This window comes from Spermophilus citellus (genome assembly GCF_964194105.1).
Source record: "Spermophilus citellus genome assembly, chromosome: 4".
NCBI classification, from domain to species: Eukaryota; Metazoa; Chordata; class Mammalia; order Rodentia; family Sciuridae; genus Spermophilus; species Spermophilus citellus.
The window spans coordinates 150,563,471-150,591,161 of NC_138185.1; the positions used below are offsets into that span (position 1 = coordinate 150,563,471).

General features: G+C 41.0%; 1 protein-coding gene across 3 annotated transcripts in view; it reads left to right on the plus strand.

Annotated features, from left to right (window-relative positions):
* The window catches only part of SAMD4A (sterile alpha motif domain containing 4A), a 206,588-nt gene that overhangs the window by 106,981 nt on the left and 71,916 nt on the right, over positions 1 to 27,691 (plus strand). For all 3 annotated transcript variants that reach the window (XM_081290934.1, XM_081290933.1, XM_081290935.1), the window contains exon 3: positions 14,573 to 15,091. In XM_081290934.1, the coding sequence (XP_081147060.1) occupies positions 14,573 to 15,091 (519 nt within the window). The remainder of the gene's footprint in view (positions 1 to 14,572; positions 15,092 to 27,691) is intronic.

Consider the following 27,691-nt stretch of genomic DNA (forward strand, 5'->3'; position numbering starts at 1 on the left):
ATTATGTTACCATTTGGGGTTTTCTTATCATTAGCTGGGAAGGCCTCGCCAGAGATTCCAGTATTCCAGAGTAGTTTAATTGTGGGTGATTTCATTCTGCCCTTTTTATGTCCAAGCCAGGGGTTTGCGTCATATAACAGTGAATTCAGGGAGATTTTTATTTGCATGTGAATCATAGCTTTTCCAGCTGAATGTCACTTACTTGGAATTTTTGTCTGATTTTGTTTTTGTTTTTGTCTCTTGGTGTTTTTCCATCAGGCTCTTTGACTAACCAGAAAAAAAAATACAAGGAGGGCTCAATTTGACTGAAGCAGGGTTTGAGTTGGCAACTCAAAAAGGAGAGTATTATGAATGTGAAAAAAAGAAAACGGATGCTTTATTTTGCTTTGAGGGAGGGACCAAAGCCAAGTCAAATTGAGAGCTCTAATTTGGGAATAGTGTTATTACAGGTCATTGGGAGTTGGTTACGCGCTAAATTGGGAGGCCAGTCACATGAGGAGGCAGCAAAAGCAGATCACATGGGGGGACGGTTGGGGCTCTTTTACAATGAAGTTTTATTTTATTTACTACATGGTTGAAAGGTACTTATGTTAGGTTTGAAGATCAAGTTACCTCAGTGGCTATTGATTGCTCCCACTGTTGGCCCATCATTTATTTTATAAATGAACCAGGTCTTCTAATATGTGTGCTTTCTGGGCTTTATTTAGGTACTGGAATCTGTTCCATGATTAGTGTAGCAGGCCTTGTACTAAAGGTTATATGTCTGTTCTTCACCTTCCTGTCTTATTCCAAGGGGCTTGCTTCCTTTTTCTCCAAAGGTCCTACCCACTTTAGACTTCAAGGTCAAGGCATTCATATACACATTCATATACACATTTCATTTTTAAGTTATTTTCCACTTCCTCAGCACCATTACTGTAAATGTTAGCTTATGAAATAAAAACAAAACAAAACAAAAAGATATCTCCTTCCCTCACCACAGACAGTTACGAACAAAATATTCTTCCAACTCCAAAAGGATAGATTTTTGGTGTTCTTGGCATCTTGGGAAATACCAGGAAGTGCTATATGTGGTGAGATACTGATTTTTCTTGAAGAATCTAAATTGGATTTCTTGATGTCTCAGTCTGTATTTAGTTAGCAGTGTTTGAAAAAAACAAAACAAAACAAAAACAAACAAACAAAAAAAAAAACCAGCCCCCAAAGAATATCTAGAATTTAGTTAATTCATTTCCAGTGCAAACAAGTTGTGCTCATGGTCCTAAATGGGGCAACTTACTAAGTCTCTGACACACTGTCTGCTGGTGCTGCCGAAGCATGTGGACCAGCGATGCTTGTGATCAAGGTTAGGAATAGAAGGTGTGTGGAAACTTTCTATAAAAGGCAGCCGGGTCCTCTGGACTGGTGTGGACAAGTGATCAGGAGCTCTGGCACTGTTCATGGCAGTACCAGGGTGTTGGTGCATGACCTTGGGCAAGTTTTTGTGTGCCTCAGTGTCCCCTAAGTACCATATTGGTTTGGGCAGGGAGGACATTGAGTTCAGGAAATGTTTAAGATGTAAGATGTTATCAGGAAAATAGAGGAAGCACAGTGTCAGGAGACTCTGTCCCAGAGTCACATGTCCCTCGACAGGGCTGGGCTGCTTGACCCTTCTCAGCATGGCTCTCTGTGGGGCAGGCCTCTGACATCACAATGCCCAGGCAGACACTCAATAATGACAAGCTGTGCCCAGCAGACACCAGAGGAGGGAAGAAAAGGAGGAGGACAAAGTGGAGAGGGAGGAGATGGAGCAATCTCTTATGTGATAATTCCATCAACTCACAACTTTTTCACCTAACATCTGGTTCAACTGTAATGTGTTCAGCTCCACATAATCTGTACAGCGTCTGTGCCCTCCCCTGCAAACTCAGCAAAATATTATGGTCCTCTAACCAAGAGAATTTTGCTCCTGTTGCTGCACGTCCTGTGGTTCATCAACAGACCAGTGAGTTGACACTTCACTAAACAGCTCTCCGGAGCAACCATTTAGAGGTAATGTTCTGTCTCTAATGTCCAGGTTTCTTTGGGCTTCTGCAGGCCCATCTCAATCCTCCTTCTGGGACCAGCACAGCACGGTGGGGACCGTGTAGGGCTGGTTTGTGAGGGTGGGAGTCTAAGGGAAAGATACTTCAGCACTGAAATTCTCACCTCATCTTGTTCATGAGCCACCCCAGGCTTGATCAGACCTAATTGTTCTTATGGCACTCTCAGAACCCAAGTGGGTCAAATCATGGCTTCCTTACTGCTATAAATAGAAATCTTGAGTGATCAGCCTCCTAGAAATATTATGACATTTGCTTGCTTGTTTGTTTTAAGTCCAACAACTTCCTCTTAAAAATAGGTCCTAGGCACTCTTTGGATTGACTCCTCCCAGCCCTACTCTTGGTGAGAAATCATTTTTCCCATCTGGTTTTGCATCAGTCTTGCTTTTTGGTCATCTCAAAGCTGGAAATTGGAGGCCAATGATTTTCTTCATTTCTTCTACCAGTTGTTCTCAAACTTGAGCTTGGATCTGAGTCACCTAGAGAGTTTGCGGCAGTACTGGTTCAGTAGCAGAATTTGAAGTTCTAACAAGTTCCCAAGTGTACCTCTCTTCCATACTTTGTGACACAGCGCCTTGGACCTCTGGAGTTACCTTCCTATCCCTCTCACCTTATAGGAGGGAGCCCCCATGGAACATGAAGTCATTTTTATGGGTACAAAACCTTCCCAGTGGCTGTCTATGGCACCCATTGAAAAGGACATCCTAGCACCAGCCCATATACTTTGATAAGGATTGAAGCTAAATATCTGATAGACTAATAAGTGTACCCACCATGGTGGGAAAGCTAGATTAAAACAAAATGAAGCAACAGACCACTGCTGTCACTCCCAGCTTGGAACTAGTGTGGCTAGAGGTTAGCATTGTCTTTCACCTCACTGCTTCATACTCCCTGCCCCCGCCCCCCAATCTTGGGGGTAAAGGTGAGAAAGTTTCTAAACTCTCTGGACCTAGAGGGGTTGTTCACTGTCTCAGGAAGGGGCCCCTTCCAGCAAGGTCTGTCCTCTCTCTGGATTCTTGGTGCAGCTTGCAGCACAGTGTAGGCCTTCTTGTCCCTGGGTCTGCTTTTCTGCACCCTCTGTTCTTTCTCCCTTTCTTTGCCTTTTCTGCTCACAGTTTTGGTGTCTTCCTTTGTTGTAGAATTCTAGACAGCATGCTGGAGATTCAGGAAGGATGAGCCAGAGGCTCTTGTCCATAGACATTACACCTATGGGCTCAGAGCTCTTGTCTTCCTCTGTGGCATTGCCACCAAGTCAGCTAAGCCAGAGGTCCTCATCTCATCAGTCTTCCTGATTCTGATCCAGATATTAACCTCTGGTAGGATGCCCAGAGAAAAGGAAAATGGCCCCATCATCCTTTCTATTGTCCTTGCTACCCACTGCTGATGGAATTCAGCATTAGAAAATAAGTACCCTTCTCAAAACATCTGAAAAAAAAAATCTTACTCTGATTGCATCAACAGACCTACTACCCTGAAAACAAGTTTGGTACATAAACAACAGGTGAAAATGAGCTGCCATTTGCCACTTACCTTTGCATAAATTCCCAGAGCTGGCCAACTGAGCAGAACTAGGAAGGGAGGTGTGCCTCTAACTCCCTCTACAGGACTATGCCTGAGGAGGACAAGAGCATGCCATTGGGTGTATGCCAGGGTCACCTAACTCTGTCCTTGTAGTTATCCAGGCCTTTCTTTTCAAATATAGTACAAGTTAATTTGTGATCAAGGATTGGAATATCCTGCCTCATCAAAATTGTTCATTCTCTCCTCCATAGACTAACTTGTGCCTCTCTTTCAGATTTTATACCTAAATGAGTGATACATAGATTTCACTATCAACATCCCTACCATGCATACTTTGGAGATATATATATATGTGCTATTCCTTGGTGACAATATTTACATAGTTACATAACACACCCTGGGGCTCTTATATTCACACTTATCCTTTGGATTTCCAGCTTCATGGTGGGAAATTTTATCTATATATTGTTGAGCAACTTTCTCATTTATTTTAGAAAGTGTGGAACCCAGTGACTTAACAGTCCAAAATCATTTAAAGATACAGAATGGCTGGCTGCCTGTTGTCAGGGGTGGAACTTGTTCACTCTGACCCTTCCCAGACTTGCTGAGGTTTATAAACCTGTCGTGTGAAACAGCTGTTGTTCAGTTCAGCCCCCCAGATCAAGCATGAACTATTCTTTTGTGATGTGACCTGTGTACAGTCCTCTCAAGATGCTTCCCCAGTTACTCTATCTGGATAATACTGGGGATTGGGGCCTTGGAGTTTGTCATTAATACATCATATTGAAATTAGGCTACCTAGACCATGTGGGCTCCAGAGGCTCTCATTTCTAGAGCTTCTGGTGGTACACGATCTAATTCTAAGTACTACTAGATCCAGGCCTTTCTAGCATGTTTTTCTCCTGGGCAAGCTCAGCACGAGGACTGCTAATTCATTATTTTAAGAAACTACTGGAGCATCACTTTGTGGTGTGTGGGGGTTTGGCACTAGTGATCTGGGAGCGTGAGGGTGAAGATTAGTAAGAAATCTTTCTGCCTTTAGAACATTCATGGTCTCTCTGAAAGTTTTTTGGTGTTTAAAAAAGTGAACAAGTGTGGTTTACAAGGAAGTGTCTTATGTTTGTTGAGTAAGGTAATGATTTTTTTCATCTTTAATTTGCATGGTGTTAGGAGATCCATTCCTTGGAGGTTTTATTAAAACATAATCACTTAGTGCCCTCAAAATTTAGACATGCAACAGTCTTAACACAACCCTAATAGTACTGGATTTCTTTTATTCAGCAGATGTTTGCAAAAGAGTTGTATTAGAAGCATTTAATTCTGCTGTCTCAGCCTCTCAAATCATAAGGATTATTTTAATTGGTGTCAGTTACAATCAGAAAAGCACCCATTATGTTTTTGTGTTCTAGCAGAATTTTCTATCTTAAACAGAATATTGAGAAGGGGGAATGTAGCAAAGATTTAGAAAATTGAGCTAATAATTTTTTTTCCTTTTACATATTCTTGTTTCTATTTGACTTGAAAGCTAAACATAATCAGAATACTGCAGAGACCAGTGAGGAAGAGGTGACTAGTTTTACATAATGGGAGCTACTTTTATTAGTAGGCCATTCATTTATCAGTCTTCATTTAAAGAATTTCTAGGAAGTACCTAACATTTTGAATAAGAAATCCAAAAGTCTATCAAACCCTCTCAGACAAAATCCCCAGGGGACAATTGTATAGCTGTTAAAATGTTATTAATAAAGAAATGTTAATGCACAAGGCAATGAAGACACCATCACAACCCCCATGGAATTTATATTCTGGTGGAGAGAGGCTGAAAATTCAGCAGGTCACAGAGTGACAAGTGCTATGGAGAAAATAAGGTAGGGCTGGGGATTAGGGAGTAGAAGGTGAAGTGGTGAGATGGGCAATTTAAATAGTATGGACAGAAAAGGTCTCACTAGGAAATTTGAGCAAAGATGGAGCTGTGCTAAATGTGGATTGGGGGGAAAGGGTTCCAGGTAGAGGAAATAGCAAGTGCCAAGGTTCTAGGTTCTGAGGCAGGCAAGTGTGATGCATGTTAAAGGAAGCCAGGATGGGCCAAGATGAGGGGGATGGTAGTAGGATAGGGCTGGATCATAGAGGAACTCATAGACCATCATAAGGACTTTGGCTTTTACTTAGAATGAAGTGGTGTATTAGTACATTTTCTGTTGCTGTAAAAAAAACAAAAACAAAAACAAAAACAAAAACAAAAAACCAACAATAACAAAAAAAAAACACTTGGGGCTAGGTAATTTAAAAATGAAAGTGCTTATTTAGATCACAGATTTAGAGACTAAAATCCTAGATTGGGTGGCCCCATCAGTTGAGCCTCAGGTGAGAGCCTTATGGTATTTGGTATCACCATGGCAGGAGCCTGTCCAGAAGAGATCACATGGTGACATAAAAAGCCAGAGAAATTCAGGGACCAGGCTTACTCTTTTTGTAACCACCTGCTCTTGTGGGAACTGGCAATGATTCCACAAGAGCTGCATTAATTCCTTCTGAAGACAGTGGACCCATGACCTAATTACCTCCCACTCAGCCCCACCTCTTAAGGGTCCCGCCACTTCCACACCACCACAGTGGGGCCCAGTCTTCCAGCACACAAACCTTTGCAGAACATGCTCAAACCATGTCAAAAACATCACAGATGGGCAGCCACTGAAACAATCAGGAAAGGCACATGACCTATCTTCTAGTATTAAAAGATTAAAAAAGATTTTTTAAAATGAGCATTTTGATTGACAATCGGCTTTTGGTGGTGGGAGGGGATTGGAATGCAGAAGCATGAGTGAGAAGTGGTCAGATTCTGGATACATTTTGAAGGTTCAGCCCACAGGATTTATTGACAGATTAAATATGAGATATGAGACAAAATCATCAAGAATACTCCAAAGTTTCAACTAACTTGAGCAATAGAAAGATAGAGAAGTCATTTTTTGATATAGGGGAGAAGAGAAAAGGAGGCGATCTGGTGAGTGTGAAAGTAGAAGTAGGCTTTGGCCACATCGACTTTGAGATACTCTGACTGGAGATGTAGAAGATGCAGCTGAACATGTGGGTCTCAGGCTTGGGAGAGATCTAGGCTGGAAGCACAAATATAGGAGTCATCCACATATTCATAGGCCAGAGGTCAGCTCGGAGGCCAATGACTCGGGGAGCTAGCCTGTTTAATGGGCTGTCTGTGAGTGGGTAGCCTCAGACCTGCAATAGTCAGTCACAGCCTGGAGGAGGTCAGAAACTGAAGTTAAATCCCAGCCCTAACATGGCCTTTGGCTGAGATTTTAGAACAAGTTCCCAAATGGTCTGGGTCACTCAGGAACAAAGGAACTCTTCCTGAAGCATCCATCTACACCATACCTGGGGGGAAGTGACTATAGATGGAAAATCCCCACTGAAGAGATGACCAGGTTACTCTGGAATAGCAAATGTGTTATTGTAGGTGTCTGCTGCAGCCAGAGGTACCTGGTTCTTGTCCTTTGAGTATAGTCAGGTACCCACGAATGACCTGATGACCTTCTGCTCTCAGAGAAGACTCTAATGCTTATAATGAGCTATGTAGTTCACTTATAGATCTCCGTTTTTTTCTGGAGAATCAAAGAAGCAGAAGCATTTAACTTTTTTTTTTTTTACTAGTAACATGAAGCTCTTTGTATTGGTTAACTAATTACTCTAAAATGCTCTGGCATAACATAATTACCTTCCATTTGGTGAGGATCAGGAACTTGAGACAGCCTAGTTGGGTAGTTCAGGCTCAAAGTCTCTCAAAGTTGTAGTCCTGATATTGACTAGCTATCAGGTGGCTGGCAAGCTGGTTTGGGCTGTTAGCAGGAGATTGAATCCCCCCCAACATTGGATGCCTAAGCATCTTCACAATTGGTCTGGCTGATTTTTCCCAGAGCAAATGAACAAAGAAAGGAAAGTAGAATCTGCAGTACCTTTTTTGTTTTTATTCTTTTAACTTCTCAATATACCTTTATTTTATTTATTTATATGCAGTTCTTAGAATTGAACCTAGTGCTTCACACATGCTAGGCAAGTGTTCTACCACTGAGCCACAATCCCATCCCATAGAAGCTGCAGTACCTTTTATGACCTAATATCAGAATACCTCTACCACATTCTGTTGGTCACACAGACCTGCCATGATCACTGTGGGAGGAAAAGTACTCAGAGTGTGAATACTAGGAAGAGAGAATGAATGAGGGCATCTTTGAAACCAGCAATCATCCTCTGAGTTTCATAGGGAGAGGGTTTATATCATCTTAATCCTTTATATCTGTTCAAAGCACCATTTGTAGCTATATAAGCTCAGTAACTCTGACTGACTGGGTCCCCCCTATCACAACTGATCTAATCCACCTCATTTGCAGGGCTTTGCCCAACTATGGGAAATCTTCTCTCAGCTCAAAAGAGTACCTTGGGAGACAGAAGGCAAGTGCAAGTGCCAACATAAGAATCCCAGTGTTTGCCATGTTGCATTGGCTGTTTTTCTCCCTGGTTTTTTGGGTGCCCTATATCAGTTCACATCCCTACCAAATGCTTGCTATGTGATGCTATCATCCATTTTTGAGTTGTGCAAAGTTGCACTAAATTTAGAATCCTCTGGTACCTAATGTGTCTAGGATTGAGTTTGTAGTATAAATTCTGCCAAGGAGTAATTAACCATTTAAGAGCCACTAGTTTCTGTCTTTCAGCACATTTATTTAACCAGTAGTTCTTGTGTGTGTACACTTAATTCCCAGCCATTTCTCGCATGAGCAAATTGCCTAAATGCACTTGTGAGAAACCCTTTTATGGTAAATGTTATTAAACTGAAAACAAGCATATAATAAAATAGCAATTTAAGGGTAATTTACTAACAACTGGAGCCCTTAAACATTGACATACCATTGTGTAGTAATAATACCAGACCTGGTATTTAAACACAGACTTTGTCCCTCCAAGAATCATTGGGACATTTCTCTAATCATCATGGTCTTTAATTATAGCTCTTTACATTTTTCTTTTATTATTTCTATGTCACTGGTTTACAAATTATAAATCATTAACTTTTGCCCACATTTAACATCCAGCTCTGTAGGCAGAAAAATAATAGAGGAAATATTTAGAGACTGCAATAGAGGTGAGTTGGCATCATCAAACCTCAGTTTGGGGACTTCAGTTTTCCATGCTGCTTCCTGAATAGGGTGATATTGGGGTGGGCAATGGTTGTGCTTGTGAGTTGTGTAGAGATGCACTAAATTTAGAAGCCTCTAGTACCTGAAGCATCTAGAGTTGAGACTGCATCTCAGAAGGGATCAATTATTTGAAAATTATGAGGATTCCTGGTCTTCCCCAATGGGGAGAATGTGTTGACTATAAATCTCAGTGAAGATTCCCTGCTGTCTGGAAGGCAATGTGGATATAATAAAGAAGGCTGTTTTAGTCAGCTTTTCTGCTGCTGTGACTAAATAACAGGACCAGCACAACTGTAGAAGAGAAAAAGTTTATTTGAGGGCTCACAGTTTGGGAGGTCTCCATTCATAGATAGCAGGCTTCATTCCTTGGGGCTTGAGGTGAGACTGAACATCATGGTGGAGTGTGTGGCGAAAGGAAACATATCACATGATCATCAGGAAGCAGAGAGAGAGTCCACTGGAAGCCATGCCCTAATTCCCACCTCCTCCAGCCACACCCTATTACTTCAGTTACCACTGTTAATCCCTATCAAGGGATTAAATCACTGATTGGGTTAAGACTCTTACAACCCAATCATTTCTCCTCTGAACCTTCTCACACTGTCTCACATGTGAGCTTCTGGGGGACACCTTACATCCAAACCATAACAAAGGCCAGTGGGTAGCTGGCAGGACCTAGCCAGCATAGTCAGTTCCTGCATGTAGGATCTGGCCTCTGTGTGAAGGTAAAGATGCTCACATTCATCAGTGCCAGGGGAGCTCATCCAGAGGGACTGACTCATACTCACTAGAAGGCAGGGAGGTGGACCCTGCAATGCTGGCTTGTTAATTTGCCTCAAGGAACCATCATTAGTGAGACCAGACATATTCCAAGTTTGTATAATCAGCACATATTCTCCCTGTAGGCAGGCCTTCACAGGAAGCCAAATCATAATCAGAAATGATTTGGTAAGTTTCCCTGAAAAACTACCACAACCGAATCCGGAAATACCTCAAGTCTCTGATTCCTTCACTCTTTCCCTAAAGGTGCCTGGGAAGCTAACTCAAAGTTCAAAGGCTGATGGTGAGTGGATGATCAGGACAAGGGAGGCTTAGCCAGGTGACTACTTAGTGGCACCAGGTTAACTTCCTGGGTCTATTTCAGAATGAAATAGGACTTGGAAGGATAGAACTACTCAAAGCCAAATGGCTAAGCTTTCTTTTACCTAGTGGGGTACTTGGATAGTGTATTAGTTATCTTTGGCCACTTAAGTAATCCCTCAAATGAACAGCTTAAAACAATAAACATGTAATTGCACACAGTTTCTGCAGATGAGGAACATGAGTGATTCTGGTTCAAGGTCCCTCGAAAATGTTGTTTGGGACCACAGTCATCTGAAGGTGTATGTGGGCTAGAAATCTGCCTCCATGAGGGCTCCTTGCATAGCTGGCAAGACTGGTGCTGGCTGGGATACTCCATTCCTCACCAGAAGGACCTCCCCACTGGGTTGCTAGAATGGTCTGTCAACATGGCAGCTGGCTTTCCCCCAGTGGGTAGTCTGAGAGCCAGGTGAAAGCCACAGTGCCTTTTATAACCTGACTTGTGAAGTTCCACACTGTCATATTCACTGGAAGTAACTCACTGAATCCAGCCTGCACACAAAGGGCAGGAAATTAGACTCTACCTTTCAAAGAGAGGAATATCAAAGAAATTGCAGCATATTTTAAAACCACAGAGAGTATAATTTTTATATCATCTCTGTAACGCTTTTTCCTACATTTCTCTGGCTGGCCAACTCCTTTGCTGAACCATATACTCTATTAATATATTTATATTAATATTATTATAACTACTACATATATGTGCACTTTAAATATAGCTTATGGCCAGACCACTCTAGCACGATAGCCATTGTGTAGTTGTAAGCTTATCTGCCTACCTCCATTCTGCCACTTCACTAGCCCAGGGACCTGGGCCAAGTAATTTGCCCCATTTACACCTCTGGTACTCATCTGTAAAATAACACTAGTTATAGGACCTTCCTCACAAGCTTCCAGGGAGGATTAAAATGAGTAATTAAATGCACAGGGTGCAGAAGGGTGCCTGACACATAAAAAAAAACACTCAGGCTGTTAGCAGTCAGCAATGGTAGCTGTAGCAAAAGCAGAAATGGTTTGATCCAGTAGGTGTGGCTAGCCCTCAGCAGGCCACCTTATTTTCATGTTCCCGAAGTAGTAAACAAAAGCAATAGTTGTCTTCCTGACCATGTCACAGCCCATCCAATCCCTGTCCCCAGAATACAGTCATTTCAATTCTAGAAGGGACCAGGGCCAGCAGTCTTTCATTTTCCTTCCTCTTTGCTGTATTTTTTCCTCCAGTGAAACCCAGGTTAATCCCTGGCAGGGAGCAGTTATATGCTTAATTTGTACTCTGAGTCCTATTTACATTCTGTTTTTGTTCCTAATTTTTTTTTTTCAGACCGATCTTCTGTGAACAGGTAAAATATCCAAACAGAGACATGACCTAGCAGAAAGCTAGAAAGTTCCTCAGCCTTGTGCATTTTTATTAAAGGCTGTTCCCAAATTTCATTTTTAAATGTACACGTTTTCTGGCTCCCTCTGATCATGGTTGACCTATAATACGTTTACCTTTCTCTTGGCCTCTTTTGTTTCTCTCCAGTACCTCTTTAGACACTTGGGCTTACGGAATAGATTTTTTCTTCATCTTAAGCATTTAAAACATGCCTGGTGTTTGCACACAAGGTATGCATGAGAACATTAGAATTGATTCCATCTCCCAGAGCTGCTTACAAAAGAGGCTGTACCTAGTAGAATGCATGAGGGTTGTCCTGTGTCCAGTGGCCATTAGCTAAATATAGAGCTAGGGAGCTGGGAGGGACCTCCTGAGGTCATCTGTGCCTCCCGCCTGCCTTCCCATCCAATATCTCCAGCCTATGCTGGCCAGTTCAGTAGCCACCAAGCTTCTGGGCACTGCTATTATGGTTGGACTCAGTTGAGATGTGCTGTCAGTGATAAAATATACCCTGGATTTCAAAGACTTAATATAAAGCAAAAGAAAGTAAAATGGCTCCATAGTTTTACATGTAAAACACATTGAAATGATAATATTTTGATATATTAGATTAAATCAAATATATCATTAAAATTAATTTTAGCTCATTCTTTTTACTCTTAATGTGGTTACTAGAAAGTTTAAAATTCTGTGTATGGCTCACATCGTAGTACTATTGAACAATGCTACTCTAGATCATCTGTCTTTAGTATTCAAACCACCAAGACAGAAATCCGGGACTCTTTCCTGGTGACTCCTCTGAGTCTTTTTATTGTTCTGGTAGTTCAGTTCTTCTCCATGTCCTATCTTAACTTCCCACACCTGCTTCAGTTTGGTGATTTCAACTTCAAATAGTTAATGAAATCCCCATTTGAAGAGTTGAGCATCTTTTCATATTATTATACACTCAATACCTCCTGTCTCCCTAACCTTTTTCTTTTCTTTTTTATGCTGTCATTTATTTATTTGTTTGTTTGTTTGTTTATTTATTTATTTATTTTTGATACTGGGGATTTAACTCAGGGGAAAACTTGACCACTGAGCCACATCCCCAGCCCTATTTTCTATTTTATTTAGAGACAGGGTCTCATAGAGTTGCTCAGCGCCTCACTTTTGCTGAGGATGGCTTTGAACTCGTGATTCTCCTGCCTCAGCCTCCTGAGCCACTGGGATTATAGGCACATGCCACTGCACCCAGCTTTATTTTCTACCTCTTTCCAAACTTTTGATAATTTTTAATGACTTCCCCTGGGTGGTGTCTATTTTCTCTAAATTATTTTTAAAACTTGGTCTCCAAATCACCTACATCACTCTAATGTGGTTCTGGCTAATGCAGAGACAAGTAGAAGGAATTTCTTCCAATTCAAGTACTTGACTGGTTCTTTTGAAACTTTATCTCATTTAATCCAAGAGCATGAAGAGGGAAGAGGTTGTTGGTCACTCTTGACTGACAAGGCAGTTGAAACTCAGGCAAAATAACTTACTAAGTTTCCACCACAACCAAGTGGCAGTTCTGGGACTTCTGCCCAGATTTGCCAGACTCCAAAGACCATGCCCCTTTAGAGACCTTTCTGTCACTGTAACTAAATACCTAAGGTAATCAACTTAAAAATATGAAAGGTTTATTTTGTCTTTCAGTTTTGGAATTTCTGGTCCACAATTTCTGGTCCCATTGCATTAGGACATGTGGCAAAGAAGTACATAATGGCCAGAGCAAATGGTAGAGGAAGCTGCTTACCTTATGGCAGCTAAGAAACAAAAAGAGAGGAGGAGAAAGGGATGGGGTCACACTATCTCCTTCAAGGGCATAACCCCAATGACCAGAAAATATCCTACTAGGTCCCACCTCTTAAAGGTTTTGAGCATCTCCCAATAGCATCATGGGGATAAGCCTTTAACACATAAGCCTTTGGGAGACATTCAAGACCCCAACTGTAGCACTGTAAGTTTCTTTGAAAACATTCTTTCCAGAGATCTGAAGAGGCCTTTCAGTACAGGTGAATGCATTTGTAGTTTACGGGTATGTGAACCCCTTCTACCTCTGCATATACTGTGTGACAGCCCACAGGACTGCCCAGCTTCCAAAATAGGCCACTGCTCAAAAGCCAATCAAGACAGAGTGTGTTGCTTATGTCTCGAGTGGGAGGGGACAAGAGATATCCTTGTGAGTGTGCTTGAAACAGATCTTCACATAGATGAACCTTGAGGACATGGTGCTTGGCAAAATAAGGCAGTCCAAATGACAAACACTGTGATTGCACTTGTCTGAGGTTCCTAGAGCAGTCAGGTTCATAAGGACAGGATACAGAATAGAATGGTGGTTTGCCAGGGCTGGGGAGAAGGGAGAATGGAGTTATTGTTTAATGGGAACAGAGTTTCAGTTTGGGAAGATGGAAGTTTCTGGAAATGGATACACTTCATTGTGAAGGCACTTAATGACACTGAGCTGTACACTTAAAATGTTAATACTATGTGTATTTTACCACAATAGAAACAAACAGACCTTCACATAAAGAAAAATAATCTATTTAGTATGTGGGATCAGAGGTGCCACTAGACCTGAGTCTTGGATCTGTGACTCATCTACTCTGAGTCCATAGTTGTTTTTCTGAGTCAGTTTCTCATGAGAAAGCTGCAGTCTTACTGCACCAAGATGAGGAAGTCCTTTCTTTTCCTGATAGATTTCCCCATGTCAGAAGTTTTACTTATTTTACAAAAATCCCTTTGCCAGGGTTAAAACCTCTTCTCAAGAGAGTTGGGGGTAGAGAGGCAACCTTCACCTCCAGGACACTGGTATGGGGGTGCTTGATTTTACTGGCTTTTGTCTATGGAGATTTTCTTAGATTTATCCCCCATCCATTTGTGGGGTGGGCCTAGAATTTTCAAGAAAAATTCTAAGGAATTTTCTAAGTAAAACAGCTATAAATTTTGTTTGGACCAACATTATATAACCTCTTTGGAGATGTGAATGAGAATGAGATCGAGCATCCAAATATCTCAGAATTTTTGATCTGTGTTTCATTGAAGTATCTGACCCCTGGAGATCTGAGGTCTATTCACCAATCTGATGCACAGAATGTTTTGCAAAAATTTAGCCAGGGTGCATAGATTGGGGCTCTAATCCATAGACATTCTCTAAATTTAGTGCCTGGTGTTTAGTGTCATTGTGAGTGTATTTGCTCATTTGCCCTGTGTATTTTCCTTTGCAGGAATCATTAACCAATGGCAACAAGAATCCAAGGATAAAGTGATTTCCCTCCTGTTAACTCACCTGCCTTTGCTGAAGCCAGGAAACCTCGACGCAAAAGTAGAGTATATGAAACTGCTGCCCAAAATCCTGGCACACTCTATTGAACACAACCAGCACATTGAGGAGAGCAGACAGCTGCTGTCCTATGCGTTGATACATCCGGCCACTTCATTGGAAGACCGCAGTGCTCTAGCCATGTGGCTGAATCACTTGGAGGACCGCACTTCCACCAGCTTCGGCGGCCAGAGCCGAGGCCGCTCGGACTCTGTGGATTATGGGCAGACGCACTACTATCACCAAAGACAGAACTCTGATGACAAGCTCAACGGGTGGCAGAACTCTCGGGACTCTGGGATTTGCATCAATGCCTCCAACTGGCAGGACAAAAGCCTGGGGTGTGAGAATGGCCATGTGCCCCTCTACTCCTCCTCATCCGTCCCCACCACAATCAACACAATTGGAACCAGTACAAGTACAAGTAAGTCCCCTGGAAGTCCTTTAATGCTCTCTGGTTTGGTGACTTGCTGTGTGTGGCATGTCCTGCTGACAGTGTCTGCTCTGAGCACCCTGTAACCCTGGGAGAGAAGGGCTGATGGGAATTGGCTGTGGGAAAGTGCTCTTTGGACCCCATATTTGTTGGTCTTTGAAATGAAAATGTTGAGCAGGTAAAAGTGATGGGTTGTCCAAATTTGGGTTACAGACGATCAATAAAGAAATAAGACAGAGAATATAAATGGTGAAAGATGAAAACATTCTTTTCCACAAGTAGAAATGCTTTTCACCTATGTCTTTCACTCTGAGGTTTGGGGATCTACTGACACACTGAGTTACTGTGATCCTGTAAACCTGACTCTAACCCATGGTTAACCAGCCAATCTCGTGGCTTCATGCATCTTCTTTTCTTTATATATGTATTTTTTGTTTTTTAAAAATTTTACCCTGGAATGTCCCCACCCTTGCATTTCCTGGTTTGATTCCCCAGTTGTTTGGGGCCACTTCTGCTCCTCACCAGGGAGAGCAGGTTTGCTAACTGAGAATGCTGCTCTGTGCTGCGGCCCGGTGTGAATGCTGTGGGCTTCTTCTCACTCCAGCTAACATCTTAGGAGAGGTGGGTCAGGAACTGCTCTGCGGGAGGGCAGAGCAGAGGACAGCCCCTTTGTTCTTTTAGCCATGAAAGCAAAGTGCTGTGCCTACAGCTGGGCACTGGGGCCAGGAGTCCTCTCTGTGACTTCCCACTTAGGCCAAGCAAAGTGATCAACATACCATTCATGCCCATATAAAGCCACATTTGTAAGAAAACAGCTACCATCGAGTGTATTCCTTGATGCATTACCATGAAGACAATGCTACCACTCAGATAACTTTCTTGGGGAAGAGGTTAGACTTGATGTGCCTGTCGACATGCAGGAACCCCAATAAAAAGACATGAGAATGTTAAAAAGTTAGCAGGGATGCCTCTGGACCGCTACCTCCACTTGAATCTTTGGCTAAGGAGTCTCTTTCAAGGGCTATCTCAAATACTTAAGAATTGAATTATAACAACATTAATTGAAAATGGTACCTTAGTTAAATACACAAGGAAATAATGAAGATGTTGCATTGATATTGCTACAAGAGATTTTTGAAAATTTCTGTTTTCTCTTTTTACATTTAGATTCGGGTAACTTGAGCATTTGGGGAATTTGGTGATTAGTGCATCATTAACTTATTATGTAAAAGGTTTCGATGGCAGTCAATGTCTTTCACAGGCTAGTAATCCAGCAAGAACAGTTTCACTAGCCTTGGTGTGATGACAGTGATGGCTGCAGATATCATTGCAGACACCTGTGGGCAGATGACTGTCTCTTGGCCCAAGTTTCCTGGGTCAGCAAAGGGGTCAAGTTATTGTTACAAAATTCTTTGATAACTGGGAGAGGTGCAATCTCTGAGCAGCCTTCCCTCTTTAAACTGGTCTTTTATGTTTTAAGGGGCTCAGTTTTATCTCATGTGTCTTGAAATTAGTCTGGGGCCATTATGCATTTTCATCAACTGACTTATATACTCCTGGACAGGTTTTGAGATTTTTGCATCTGCAAGATGGTTATCTGGTTGGAGTCAAACAGGCACTTATTCCTTGCTGTGGCTACCCAGCCCAGTGGAGGGGAAGGGAGTTCATAGATGGCTGACCTGCCTTTTTAACCCTGGAACCCCTGTATAGTGTGTTTGAGTGACGAAGAACTTGCAGATTTAACAAATGGCTAGATTACTTCCTCTGGAAAAAGAAAGATTTTGGAGCCCTCTTTAAAAATATCAGTAAGGGAGATGAAAGATCTCAGATCTTCTCTCCAGAAAGTTTCTTTCAAACACTTATGCCATATCAATGTTGAATTTTACTATCTCGTTAACATAATGTTAATGTCATTGTTTACTCCTCTGCATGGTCTATGGTGGTTCAGTTGTGTTCAACAAAACTGCAAACCTTTGGGTCATTTGTTCACTTGTGCCTCTATCAAACACACACTAAGCTCCTGAGAGGCAACTTGACAAAGTAGAAAGAACAAGGACTTTGGTGTCAATGCCCTCTCAAGGTCCAAATCCCAGACCTGCAGTTTACTAACTGTAACTTGGCTGTGTTATTTAACCACTCTGAACAAGGTCTCCACTTGTAAACTGGGAGCATTCATGATATCTACCTTTGAGGGTTGTGCTAAATTAATAAGGGATATATATATATATATATATATATATATATATATATATATATATATATGCCCAACCCTGGGCAGAGCAGCAATCATAAGCACACAATAGGTGTTTGTTACATAAATAAATGGAAGAAACTGGGGAAAACAGTGAAGAGCAAAGTATTAACACTGATAAGCAGAGTCTGTGCCCTTGTTTTCAGTTCTGATGGTCACCTGATAAGAGCACCTTTCCCTGGGCATGGGCTGTGGCAGAGTATGAATGCTCTTCAACTTACAGTGGGATGATGTCCCAGTAAGCCCATCATAAGTTGAAAATATCATAATTCAAAAATGCATTTAGTACAACTAACCTATTGAACATCTTGATTTAGCCTAGCCCAGCCTACCTTAAATGTGTTCAGAACATTTTCAGCAGCCTATAGTTAGACAAAATCATCTAATACAAAGCCTATTTTATAATAAAGTATTGAATGTCTTCTGTAATTTATTAAATACTGTCTAAGAAGAGAAAAATAGAATGGTTTTATGCATATGTTTCATGAGGTTGAAAAATCATGAAGTCTGGCCCTCTTGAGTCAGGGGCCACCTGTAGTCCAGGGATCTTCAGGATGCTGTGACTTTTGGCCATTCCACAGCCATAGAAAATGGTTTAGACTTACAACTACTTCTACTGCACTGAAGAACAACATTTCTTATTTCCCTCAAAGTGTAAAAGAATATCTGTACAAAACATTATTACAAGAACTAAAATCAGTGCTGCATGTTTTCTATCAGCCATAAAAATGACAGTTAATGTAGATTAAGTAGAAAGCCATCCCCTTATAGTTGTATTTTAGTTTTTAATGTTGGTTTATTCCACTCCTTTCCCCCAATTTGGTGGTTGTACTTTCAACAAAGTTCCTTAGCATTTGTGGATTCTTCCCTGTATAGATTCAAAATCATTTGACTACCTCCATCTACACTTGTTGTCTACCTACTGTGTGCCTGGCACTGTTTGAATCCCTAGGAAGCTTAAAGCACTATGTTAACTTTTAGGGAGCCTATAATATAACTGGAGAAAGAAGATTTATCAGTCTCACAATTAAAAATTAAATATTCCCTTTTCCCTGACTTATTATACACAGAAATTTCACGTAACAATTAAAGAGTTATATAAAATGGTAGTAAGAAATGATACTCTAAGAGCTACTCTGAGATGTAGGATTAGTTTCAGTTGAATGGGGGAGGTGTCTGACTTAGTCTGTTTTGTGCTGCTGAAACAATACCAAATACTAGGTAATTTATAATTAAATTTTTTGGCTATGGTTCTGGAGGTTGGCAAGTCCAAGAATGAAGGGTTACATCTACTGAGGGCCTTCTGCTGCAGCATATTGTGGTAGATGGTATCATATGGCAAGAGAGCACAAGAGGGCCAAACTCACATCTATAATAGACCCACTCCCGTGATAATGACATTAATCCATTCACGATGGCAGAGCCCTTATGACCCAATTGCCTCTTGAAGGTACCACCTCTTATTACTGTTGGTTTGGGGATTAAGTTTCCAACACATAAACTTCCAGGAGAGACATTCAAACCATAAGGTTTTCATGGTAAGCACTGTGAATGTGTGGGATGGCGCAAGATCCTTGTGAACTGGAGGGTCAAGAGAACCTTTGCAAGAGGAAGTGGAAAGTGGGCTAGGATGGAAAGAGGGATGGATATTTTGGTGGTGGCACTCCAGGTTGGAATATGCATTGTGAGCAGAGAGATGGAGTTGTAGTGTGCAGGTAGGGTTGGGAGACAGGGAAGAGAAAGGAAAGATTCACGAAGTGGAAGCAAAGGAAAGCAATGAAAGTAGGTGGAGGAAGGGATATGAAAGCCCCTAAGGAGACCAGGCATGGGAGCAGTGCTATCCACAGAGTTGGTCATCTGTGGGCAAAACCAGATGGGTAGTAAGTGATGAGTCAGTGGGTTTCAAAAATTCAATAGTGAAATAATAAAAGTATCATTAGGATGAGAGCAGGTACAGAGCAGAAGGAATGGATCCTGGAAGTGTCCTAGGTGGAATTATCAGGATTCAGATTTAGTACTTATTTGGACATCATTGGTTCACTTAAGTGTTCATTCCTTAGAAAATGTTTATTGAGCTCCTTCTATAGGTCTTGTCTGCTCGAGGTACTTGGGACATACCAGATGATAAGGCAAAGTTGCCATCATTGGTGCAGCTTAGCAGTCCACTGATGTAAATTATAATGTGTAAGTAAATCATACAGGTCATCAGAGATTGATGAGTGATGTGGAAATAAGAAAAACAGTAGAATAAGGATCAGACCCAGTAGTAAGGTGGATATCTTATGAAATAGGGTGGTCACGGTGTAGACTTCACTGAGAAGGTGACACGTGAACAAAGATTTGATGGAGTTGAAGGAGTTAGCCAAGTATCTACAGAAAAGAATATTCCAGGCAGGGGAAAAAAGCTAGAGCAAAGATCCTAAGATAAAAGAATGCCTGGTTTATTTGGGGAAAAGCAAGAAGACTGATGCTTGAAAGGGAATTAGTGAAGTGAACATAGTAGGAAAGGGTGGAGAGATGGCTGGGAGAGCTGGATTCTTCTGGATAGTACAGGCCAACTCAAGCGTTCTGTGTTTTTCTCTCAGTAAACCAGGAAACTATTGGAGGATTTTCAGCAGATGAGTGATATGACTTAACTCACTTTTAAGGGGATCTCTTTGGCTGCTGTGCTATGAATAGACCGTACCAGGACAAAGACAGAAACAGGAAGATCCGCCAAGAGGCTGATGCAGAGATGCAGGCGAGCGACAATGGTGGCTCAAACCAGGATGGTGACAGTAAGAGGGTGAGAAGCAGCCAGTGTCTACAAATATTTTGAAAGTAGAGTTAACAATATTCCCTGAAGAATAAATAGGCATGCAGAAGAGGATTCAAGAATGAGTCCCAGAGCTTTTTGCTTAAGCAACTGGAAGGACAATGTTGCTATCAGTAAAGATGGGGAAAGTCTTGATCTAGTTGAGCTCAGTGTCCTGTGTGATGAGTCTGGCAGGTCTGATAGAGAATCAGAGGTATTGAGTGGGCAGCTGGATACATGGATATGTAGTTGTGGGAGAGAGGACAAATCTGAGATAGATGTTTGGGGGTTATCAGCACAAAGGGTGGTATTGAAAGCTTTGAGACTACCATGGCTGAGATATAAAGAAGATAGCCAAGGACTCTGAGCCTGGCACTTCAACCTGAAGGCTTTAGAAAAGAAAGGAAAGGAGCAAAAGCAACTAGGAAGGGTTAGGTGACTCAACCTCTCAGTGCCTGTTTCCTCATCTGTCAAATGATCATAACAATCATGCCCACATCATGGGTTAAAGGGATTAAAATGAGTTAACAATTACTTAAAGAGTTTCAAATCATACCCAGTATGTGGTAAACAGTATGTTGGTTGAGTACTGTTATTAATTCACTTTTTTATGGTCTATGGTACCAGAAATTTTAAAATGCATTCTTTTTATCAGAAAAAAAGTTAAGTATTATTAAGATTAATAAAACAAATACTAAGGTTCTAAACTGGACCATGCATCTGTAAAGTAGGCAGATCAAATGGAACACTTTGGAATCATTTTGTACCCAAAATTTCTGAGTTCTTTCCTCATGCTGGGCTAGCAAAGGTCAGTGTGTTTAAAAGTGAAATGTAAAGAATACTGGGAAGAATCAAGTACTGCAACAATTTCAACAGAAACAAGTTCACTCCATTCATTTTTTTTTTCCAGGTCCAGATTTACCAGTGAAAAGTAGAAAAGGTTCAGACAGGCAGTCTGGGGCAGGTGGGGTAGTGCTGACCTCCACACCAGAGAGTTCCGAAAGCACTTCAGAAAGCTGGGAAACACTTAGTGTTCATGAATGGTTTACTTTTCTACAAGCAGACTTCAAACAGGAAGCAAACCTAGCAATGCTCAGCCAGGTTCTAGGCACCCTATATTTGGAATCACTTGTGAAGGCTAAAACAAAGTTGACCAAACCTTGTGTAATGTTTGTGTCAGCCAACACCTTGGATCTCTCTGGTCTCACAGGCTCCTGATGAAGAACCTGCACACTCCCAAATATGAACTCCTTAGAGATAGGGGTTGTGTTTCTTTATTCCTCTTTCCCAACACCCAGAACATTGTGTGGTCCAAGAAGGCACAGAAATTTTGGAGATGGCACATTCCCGGCATGCATTTGACAGCCCCTCTCCCATGGTAAAGCTTCTCTGTTAGATAATGGCTGTTTCTTGCTAAGCCCAGATTTGGCCTCAGAATCCCCTCAATATGCCCCCCCTCCAGGCAGCCACTATAATTCAATAAGAGACGGCATGTAAATTCAAGCCTGTCTGCCCAGACTGCCGTAAATGTTTGCTGAACAGTAGGGACTTAATAAATTCCTGGGCTCACTAGACAGATGTTCACAAAAATAATGAATTTCCAAAATAAACGAGAAAGTGTCCCTAGGAATTCACTAAATATTTAGCAAAATATTCTCTAAATGTTTTCACTAAATATTGATCAGTTAGCCTTCTGTCTTAATCTATTGCAGCAACTTTTAAATTTTTTATTAGTACATAAGAATTGTACAGAATAGAGGTTTCGTTGTGTCATATCCATACATGCGCGTAACATTATTTGGTCAATTTCACCCTCAAGTTTCTCCTCATACCATCCTCATACCCTTCCCAACCGATGCCCTCCTCTAATCTAGTAGGCAATGACATTTTATTATTATTCTTTTTGTGACTAATTTTACCAAATCAGTTTTAATACCAATAGACATTTGAAAACATACTATGATCTTGACTAGGGAGGTATAGGTAGTTATATAAATTTATACCTGCCATCAAATGCCGTAGAGTCATACCTAAGTTCATACAAAAAAAAAAAGTAGATAAAAACCGCTGAGATCTGGGTAAGGCCTGTGGTCTGGTTACTTGTTTTGTGTTAATGTCAGTTTCCTGGTTTAGATAATGCAATGTGATTATATGTCATCTTTGAAGGAAGCTGGGTAACGGGTACATGATAATTTTCTGTGTAGTATCTTTGAAATTTCTTGTAAATCTATAATTATTTCAAAATTGAGAGTTAATAAAAATTACTTGGGGCATCTGGTACCTGGATTTTTATGTGCATAAATGCGGGGAGGGTAATGATGGTTCTTGTTATGGACCTTCCTGGGTAGTCCTTCCAATTAAGGAAGGGATGTCTATAAGAACCTATACAGCCAACCTCTGAATCAAAACCATTTCAGCTGATGAGGAGAGGGATACAAGTGAATATCCCCCTAATTTGTACCTTGAAAAAAAAATCCTGCATTTCCATTGTCCCCTTAGGCAGCCAAGGCCAGCTCTTTCAGGGATCCCTAACTTCTTTTTCTTTTTCCCTCTGCCCTGCCCATTTTCCTTACAAGTCCCCCAGCCATTTTGAGTTCATTCCAGTCAGCTTTTTCAAGAAACCATTAGAATACAGGTATTCAAGAGAGGACAGGAGACAGTTGCTTCAGGCAGCCCTGGTAAGAAAAAAGGGGCTTTGCAAGTGGCCTTTGGAGACTGAAAAGGAAGAATAAAGATTAGAAGACCCTGGTTCTGTCCTGTTGACTGCAAGTCCTCCCCCACCCTAACAGGGCCACAGTCTAGTTTGGAGTTCCTTGTAAATTTTCATGTAATTATTTTGTCTTTCACCAACAGACTTTCTTTCTTGGTGGAAAATTTCTTCCTCCCCACAATCTAGCCAACCTGGAATGTAACTGAAAAATTCCACTATTTCCTTAACCCCTCATTTGCTCTTCAAAGAAAAGCATTTACAACAGCTGGCATGATATATTTTTAGTTTTAGCTTCCTTCCCTTTTGGGGAAACTTTTTTTAGTATGGCATCCTAATACATACTGTGTTGTCTATAAGAACCTATACAGGGGGGATGTCTCAGAGGACCCAGCATTGACACAGATGAAACCTTCTGCCTTTTCCAAGAGTCCAGAGGTTTTACAAGACCCTATTTTTCTTCATAATGCCTATTGTTTGTTTTCTAGGCCTGGGGAAGAACAGTCAGAAAAACACTGTAGTAAGCAAGAAGCCCTGTTAGCTTATTGTACACCAGAGATCCCACTGCTTGGGAAAAGGGAAAGATCTCTATGGGCTGTGTGCACCTTGGGTCATGAGGCTGTGTCATTCCTTCCCCATCTGGGAGGATTTTTTTAGACTTTAATGACAGCGAGGGTTATTAAACACTAGATGAGCTACAGAGGTAGACCGTTGTGTTCTCATTCTCTACCATGCTTTAAAAATAGGATGGATTCTGGCTGGAATAAATTCCTCAAGCTGGACCAGCCTGATAGAGGGGAGGAGAGGGGGGGATGAACAAGACGGCATCTTTAAAATTCATCTTGAGCTCTATAGTCTTATTATGATTTCTATTATTTCACAAGATTGAGAGTCATGTTCTAACACCAGCTGTTCCACAAACAAATGGAAAACTTTAAATTTGCATTTGCTTACTTTTTTTTTTTCAGTTTAAAGATTTCCAGGGGCAAACCCAAGTTACACTGAAGAAAGATGTGTTTTCAATGTAGTTTATATGTATCTTTGATATCTTTAATATCAAGCACATTAAACCCCTGAATTTCATGGTTTCAGGTGTCAAGGTAAGGGTAAGTCTTGGTAGCAGTAATTACTATTACTTTGGGCTATATTTTCTGCCTCTTACACACCAAATATCATTCCTACCATCCCCTCTTCCCCACTCAGCACTTAACATCATATAAGGTAAAACATATAGGTATCAGGATATTTGAGAGAAGGGTATGAAATGGGGAAGCAAAACAGGGTATGATAGTGCATGCTTGTAATTCCAACTATTCAGGAGGCAGTGGCAGGAGGATTGTGAGTTTGAGCCCCAGCTTAGGCAACACATGAGACCCTCAGGCCCCACCAGAAACAGAAAGGAGGAAAATAAATGGAAAGCAAGAAAATCAGGTGTTTCTAAAAATCTAGAAAATTCTAGAAAGGTTTTTTTGTGAGTTTGAAAAAGGCCAAAACTTCCAACATACTTTAGGCCATTTGGACCATTTCCATAACCAATTCCATGATGCTAGAGTTAGTAGAGTCTGTGAGGGAACAAGGGTTTCTTGAGCGTTTTGTTTTACAACTAACCTCGCTGAGATATATCCTTTCAGAAACGTCCAGAAAAACTCATTTGGGGCCAAAAGTTTATAATGGGTTATTTTATACTTTAATCCTCTGCTTGACTTCAGTAAGACATTTGTGGGATGGGGAAGTGACTCAGTGATATAGCACTTGCCTAGTATGCATGAGGCCCTGGGTTCAATCTCCAACACACACACACACACACACACACACACACACACACACACAAATTGTATTAGTCAGCTTTTCGTTACTGTAATAAAACACATGAAACAAGCTAATTTCATTAAAAAAGACATTGGGTCACATGAAAACTACCCTAATCTCTTTATAAGGGTAGCTCCTTCAATTGACCTAAAGACCTCCTATTAGGACTCACCTTTCTTTTTTTCTTTTTAAGAATTTATTGCCTTTAATGAGTTACTGAGTATCCCCAGGTTCAGATCTTTTTTTTTTTTTTTTCATGTAGTGCTGCGGATTGATTGAACCCAGGGTCTTGTGCATGCTAAATGAGTACTCTACCAACTGAGTTATATCCCCAACCCAGGCCCTACCTCTTAAAGGTCCTATATTATCTCCTACGATAATATTGAGGTACTGAACTTCTAACACATGAAATTCTGGGGTCAGGGGAGACAGCCCCACCTAAGCCAGAGCAGTGGGAATTACAAGACTGAGTGGCATTTTAGATATTCAAGTTTACAGTATCAACAATAAAGAACATGGCTTTGGAGTCAGGCAAGTTAGCTTTAAAGACCAGCTCCACCAAATAACTAGGTGGAGCCATAGATAAGTTACTGGATCTCTAAATCCTCTTTCCTCATCTATAAAATGGGGAACAAATTTCAGTAGGAAAGCTGTTGAGAGCCACAACCAGGTCAAGATGGAGCCTGGCATTTTGCCAGAAGGGGCGGCACCTGCTGCCTCAGGTGCCCGCTATTTTTGAGTTCTCGGAATTCCCGTGGAGTTCTTCCGGGTTCTCGGGGAGTTGGCTGGGTTGAAAGATAAAGTTCGTCCTGCTTGAATCTACTGCTTGAATCTAGTGGCTGTTCAATCTACTGCTTGAATCTAGTGGCTGGTGACCTCCCGGTTTTTTGTGCCCAGCCAGACTGCGGCAGAAAGCCTCTTAGTTGACTTGATCAGGGTGAGTAGTTGGTGTAAGTAGTTAGAGTAAGACCTTAGACATGTTATTTTAATGTAAAACACTAAGTGTATACAATTATTCATAGTCTTTTTGCATAGGGCCATGGCCCTTTCTTTGAGACAAGGGCCTCTGAAAGATTGCTCTTTCCTGAAGAAAGCATACCCTTAAGTGGATTATCACCTCTGACTTCTTTAAAATAAAATGGAAATTTGGAGATATTTGCAAAAAACAATCACAGCAAAAAAGTTTCTCTAGATTCTAGTTTTTCTTTTTATAACTTAGCTTATTATTTTCTCCTATAGAATTCAATAAGAAATTTTTAAGCAAAAAAAGTTAATATTTATAAAGCATTTAAGCAAGTTTTCATGCATTAAAACTAATTTCATGTAAAAAATTGACATTTTAACTCATACATCATTGTTTCTGTAAAACTTTTCAAAATTGTTTACAACAAGTACAACTAGCATAAAAAGCTCTGAGAACAAATTCACTGGACTCTTGGTGCACTTGCAAGTCAACTGGTGATAGCAGAAGGGCCCAAGTAAACTACAGTCCTGGAGGAGGTGGTGAGCCACGAGCATAGTAAGCAGTTTAAAGGGAATGAAGAGCACTGGTTGTTCAAGCAAGTTGGCTGAGTGAAGTTCGAGTTTAGCAAGCTTCTTAGAATGGTGGTGTGGATTCATGGAAGAATGCATGAGAAGCACTTCCCAGTAGGAGATGCTCCACAAGAGAGAGCCCTTATTTGTGTTGATGCTGTACTTGTTCATAGTAAAAGAAACTTTTTCCACCAGCCCCAGCTCTGAAGTAACTATGGTGGGAATAGGATCCCTGGAGCAGCCCCATGACAGAACTATTCTATATACTAAATTGAAATCAGGTTACTTTGATTCAACTCTATAAAGACCTAGCATCCCACAAATCCCAGTATCCCCTTAAGGATGCTTTCGGGGATATATCTTACTAAATGCCTTAACATTGATCAGACTTTAAAAGGAAAGGATAAAGAACAGGTTTAAATTGGTTAATGTTGCTTCTTTGTGACCCATTCCTAACAGGAATAATTTTTTAAGTGAGTGATAATAAGTATAAGATTATTCAAATTTATTAAAATGATCTTTAAATAACAGAATAAGACTTACAAGGGATAAATGAGTCTATGCATATAGATACCGGCCAGGAAAGTGTGACTGGTCCCAAGAGTTCAGAGCGTTTGGAAGAAAAATAATGTATCCTAGTGAAAAGGGCAAGGGATTAGTAAATTCACTCCATTTCTACCTCTGTGTGATCTGAAACTCTTGGGGACTTCTACTTCTTTATGAAGGCATGGGGTTGGATTACACTTAAGGATCATTAGGTTTCCAGGGTATTAGAAAAATCTCCAGTTCTCTTGGGTGTAGAGTGGACAGAGAGTGAAATATGTTGAAGGTGAGAAGAGATACCCCTCCACCTGCTATCAGCATCATTAACTGCATACTCAGTGAAAATCTGGTGTGATTTTGGTCTCTCTCATTTTAAAAAGAATTTGAATACCAGTAACTCCTACCTGGAAGATGGAACCAGGCATGTGGTAGACTGGGGTCACATGAGGGAATTACTTTTCACTCTGCCTTTTGAAGTGAGTACCATGCCAGTGTCATGCCTTACCTATTTAAAAATATATATGTACATTATATATAATAGTATGTAATTATATATATATATAACATGAAGACATAAGTGAAAAAAGAAGAGGAAAAAGAATGTATCCTAAAGGAAAAGACAGTGATTTAGCTTATAGTAATGCTAAATGAGTGATTTAACACTTTAGAAATACAGTAAAGGCACTATTATGTGTCTTTAGTGTTTACAAAGACTGACAAGAAATACTGGTAAAGGCCTTAGTGCTGGTGACGTTCTGGAGCACACTATAATTACAAATTGGACCCTCTTAAAGAAAAAAGCATGATGAGAGAGGCTCACCAGGTCAGTCACCTGTGGCCCAGGTCACCGTCCACTTGAAAGCCATTCTTGTTCTGAGCTTGTGGCTTCATCATGATGGGATCCTTTGGGAAGAAAAGTGGACTGTTTGAATCTTCTTTGTTTTAAGAGACTCG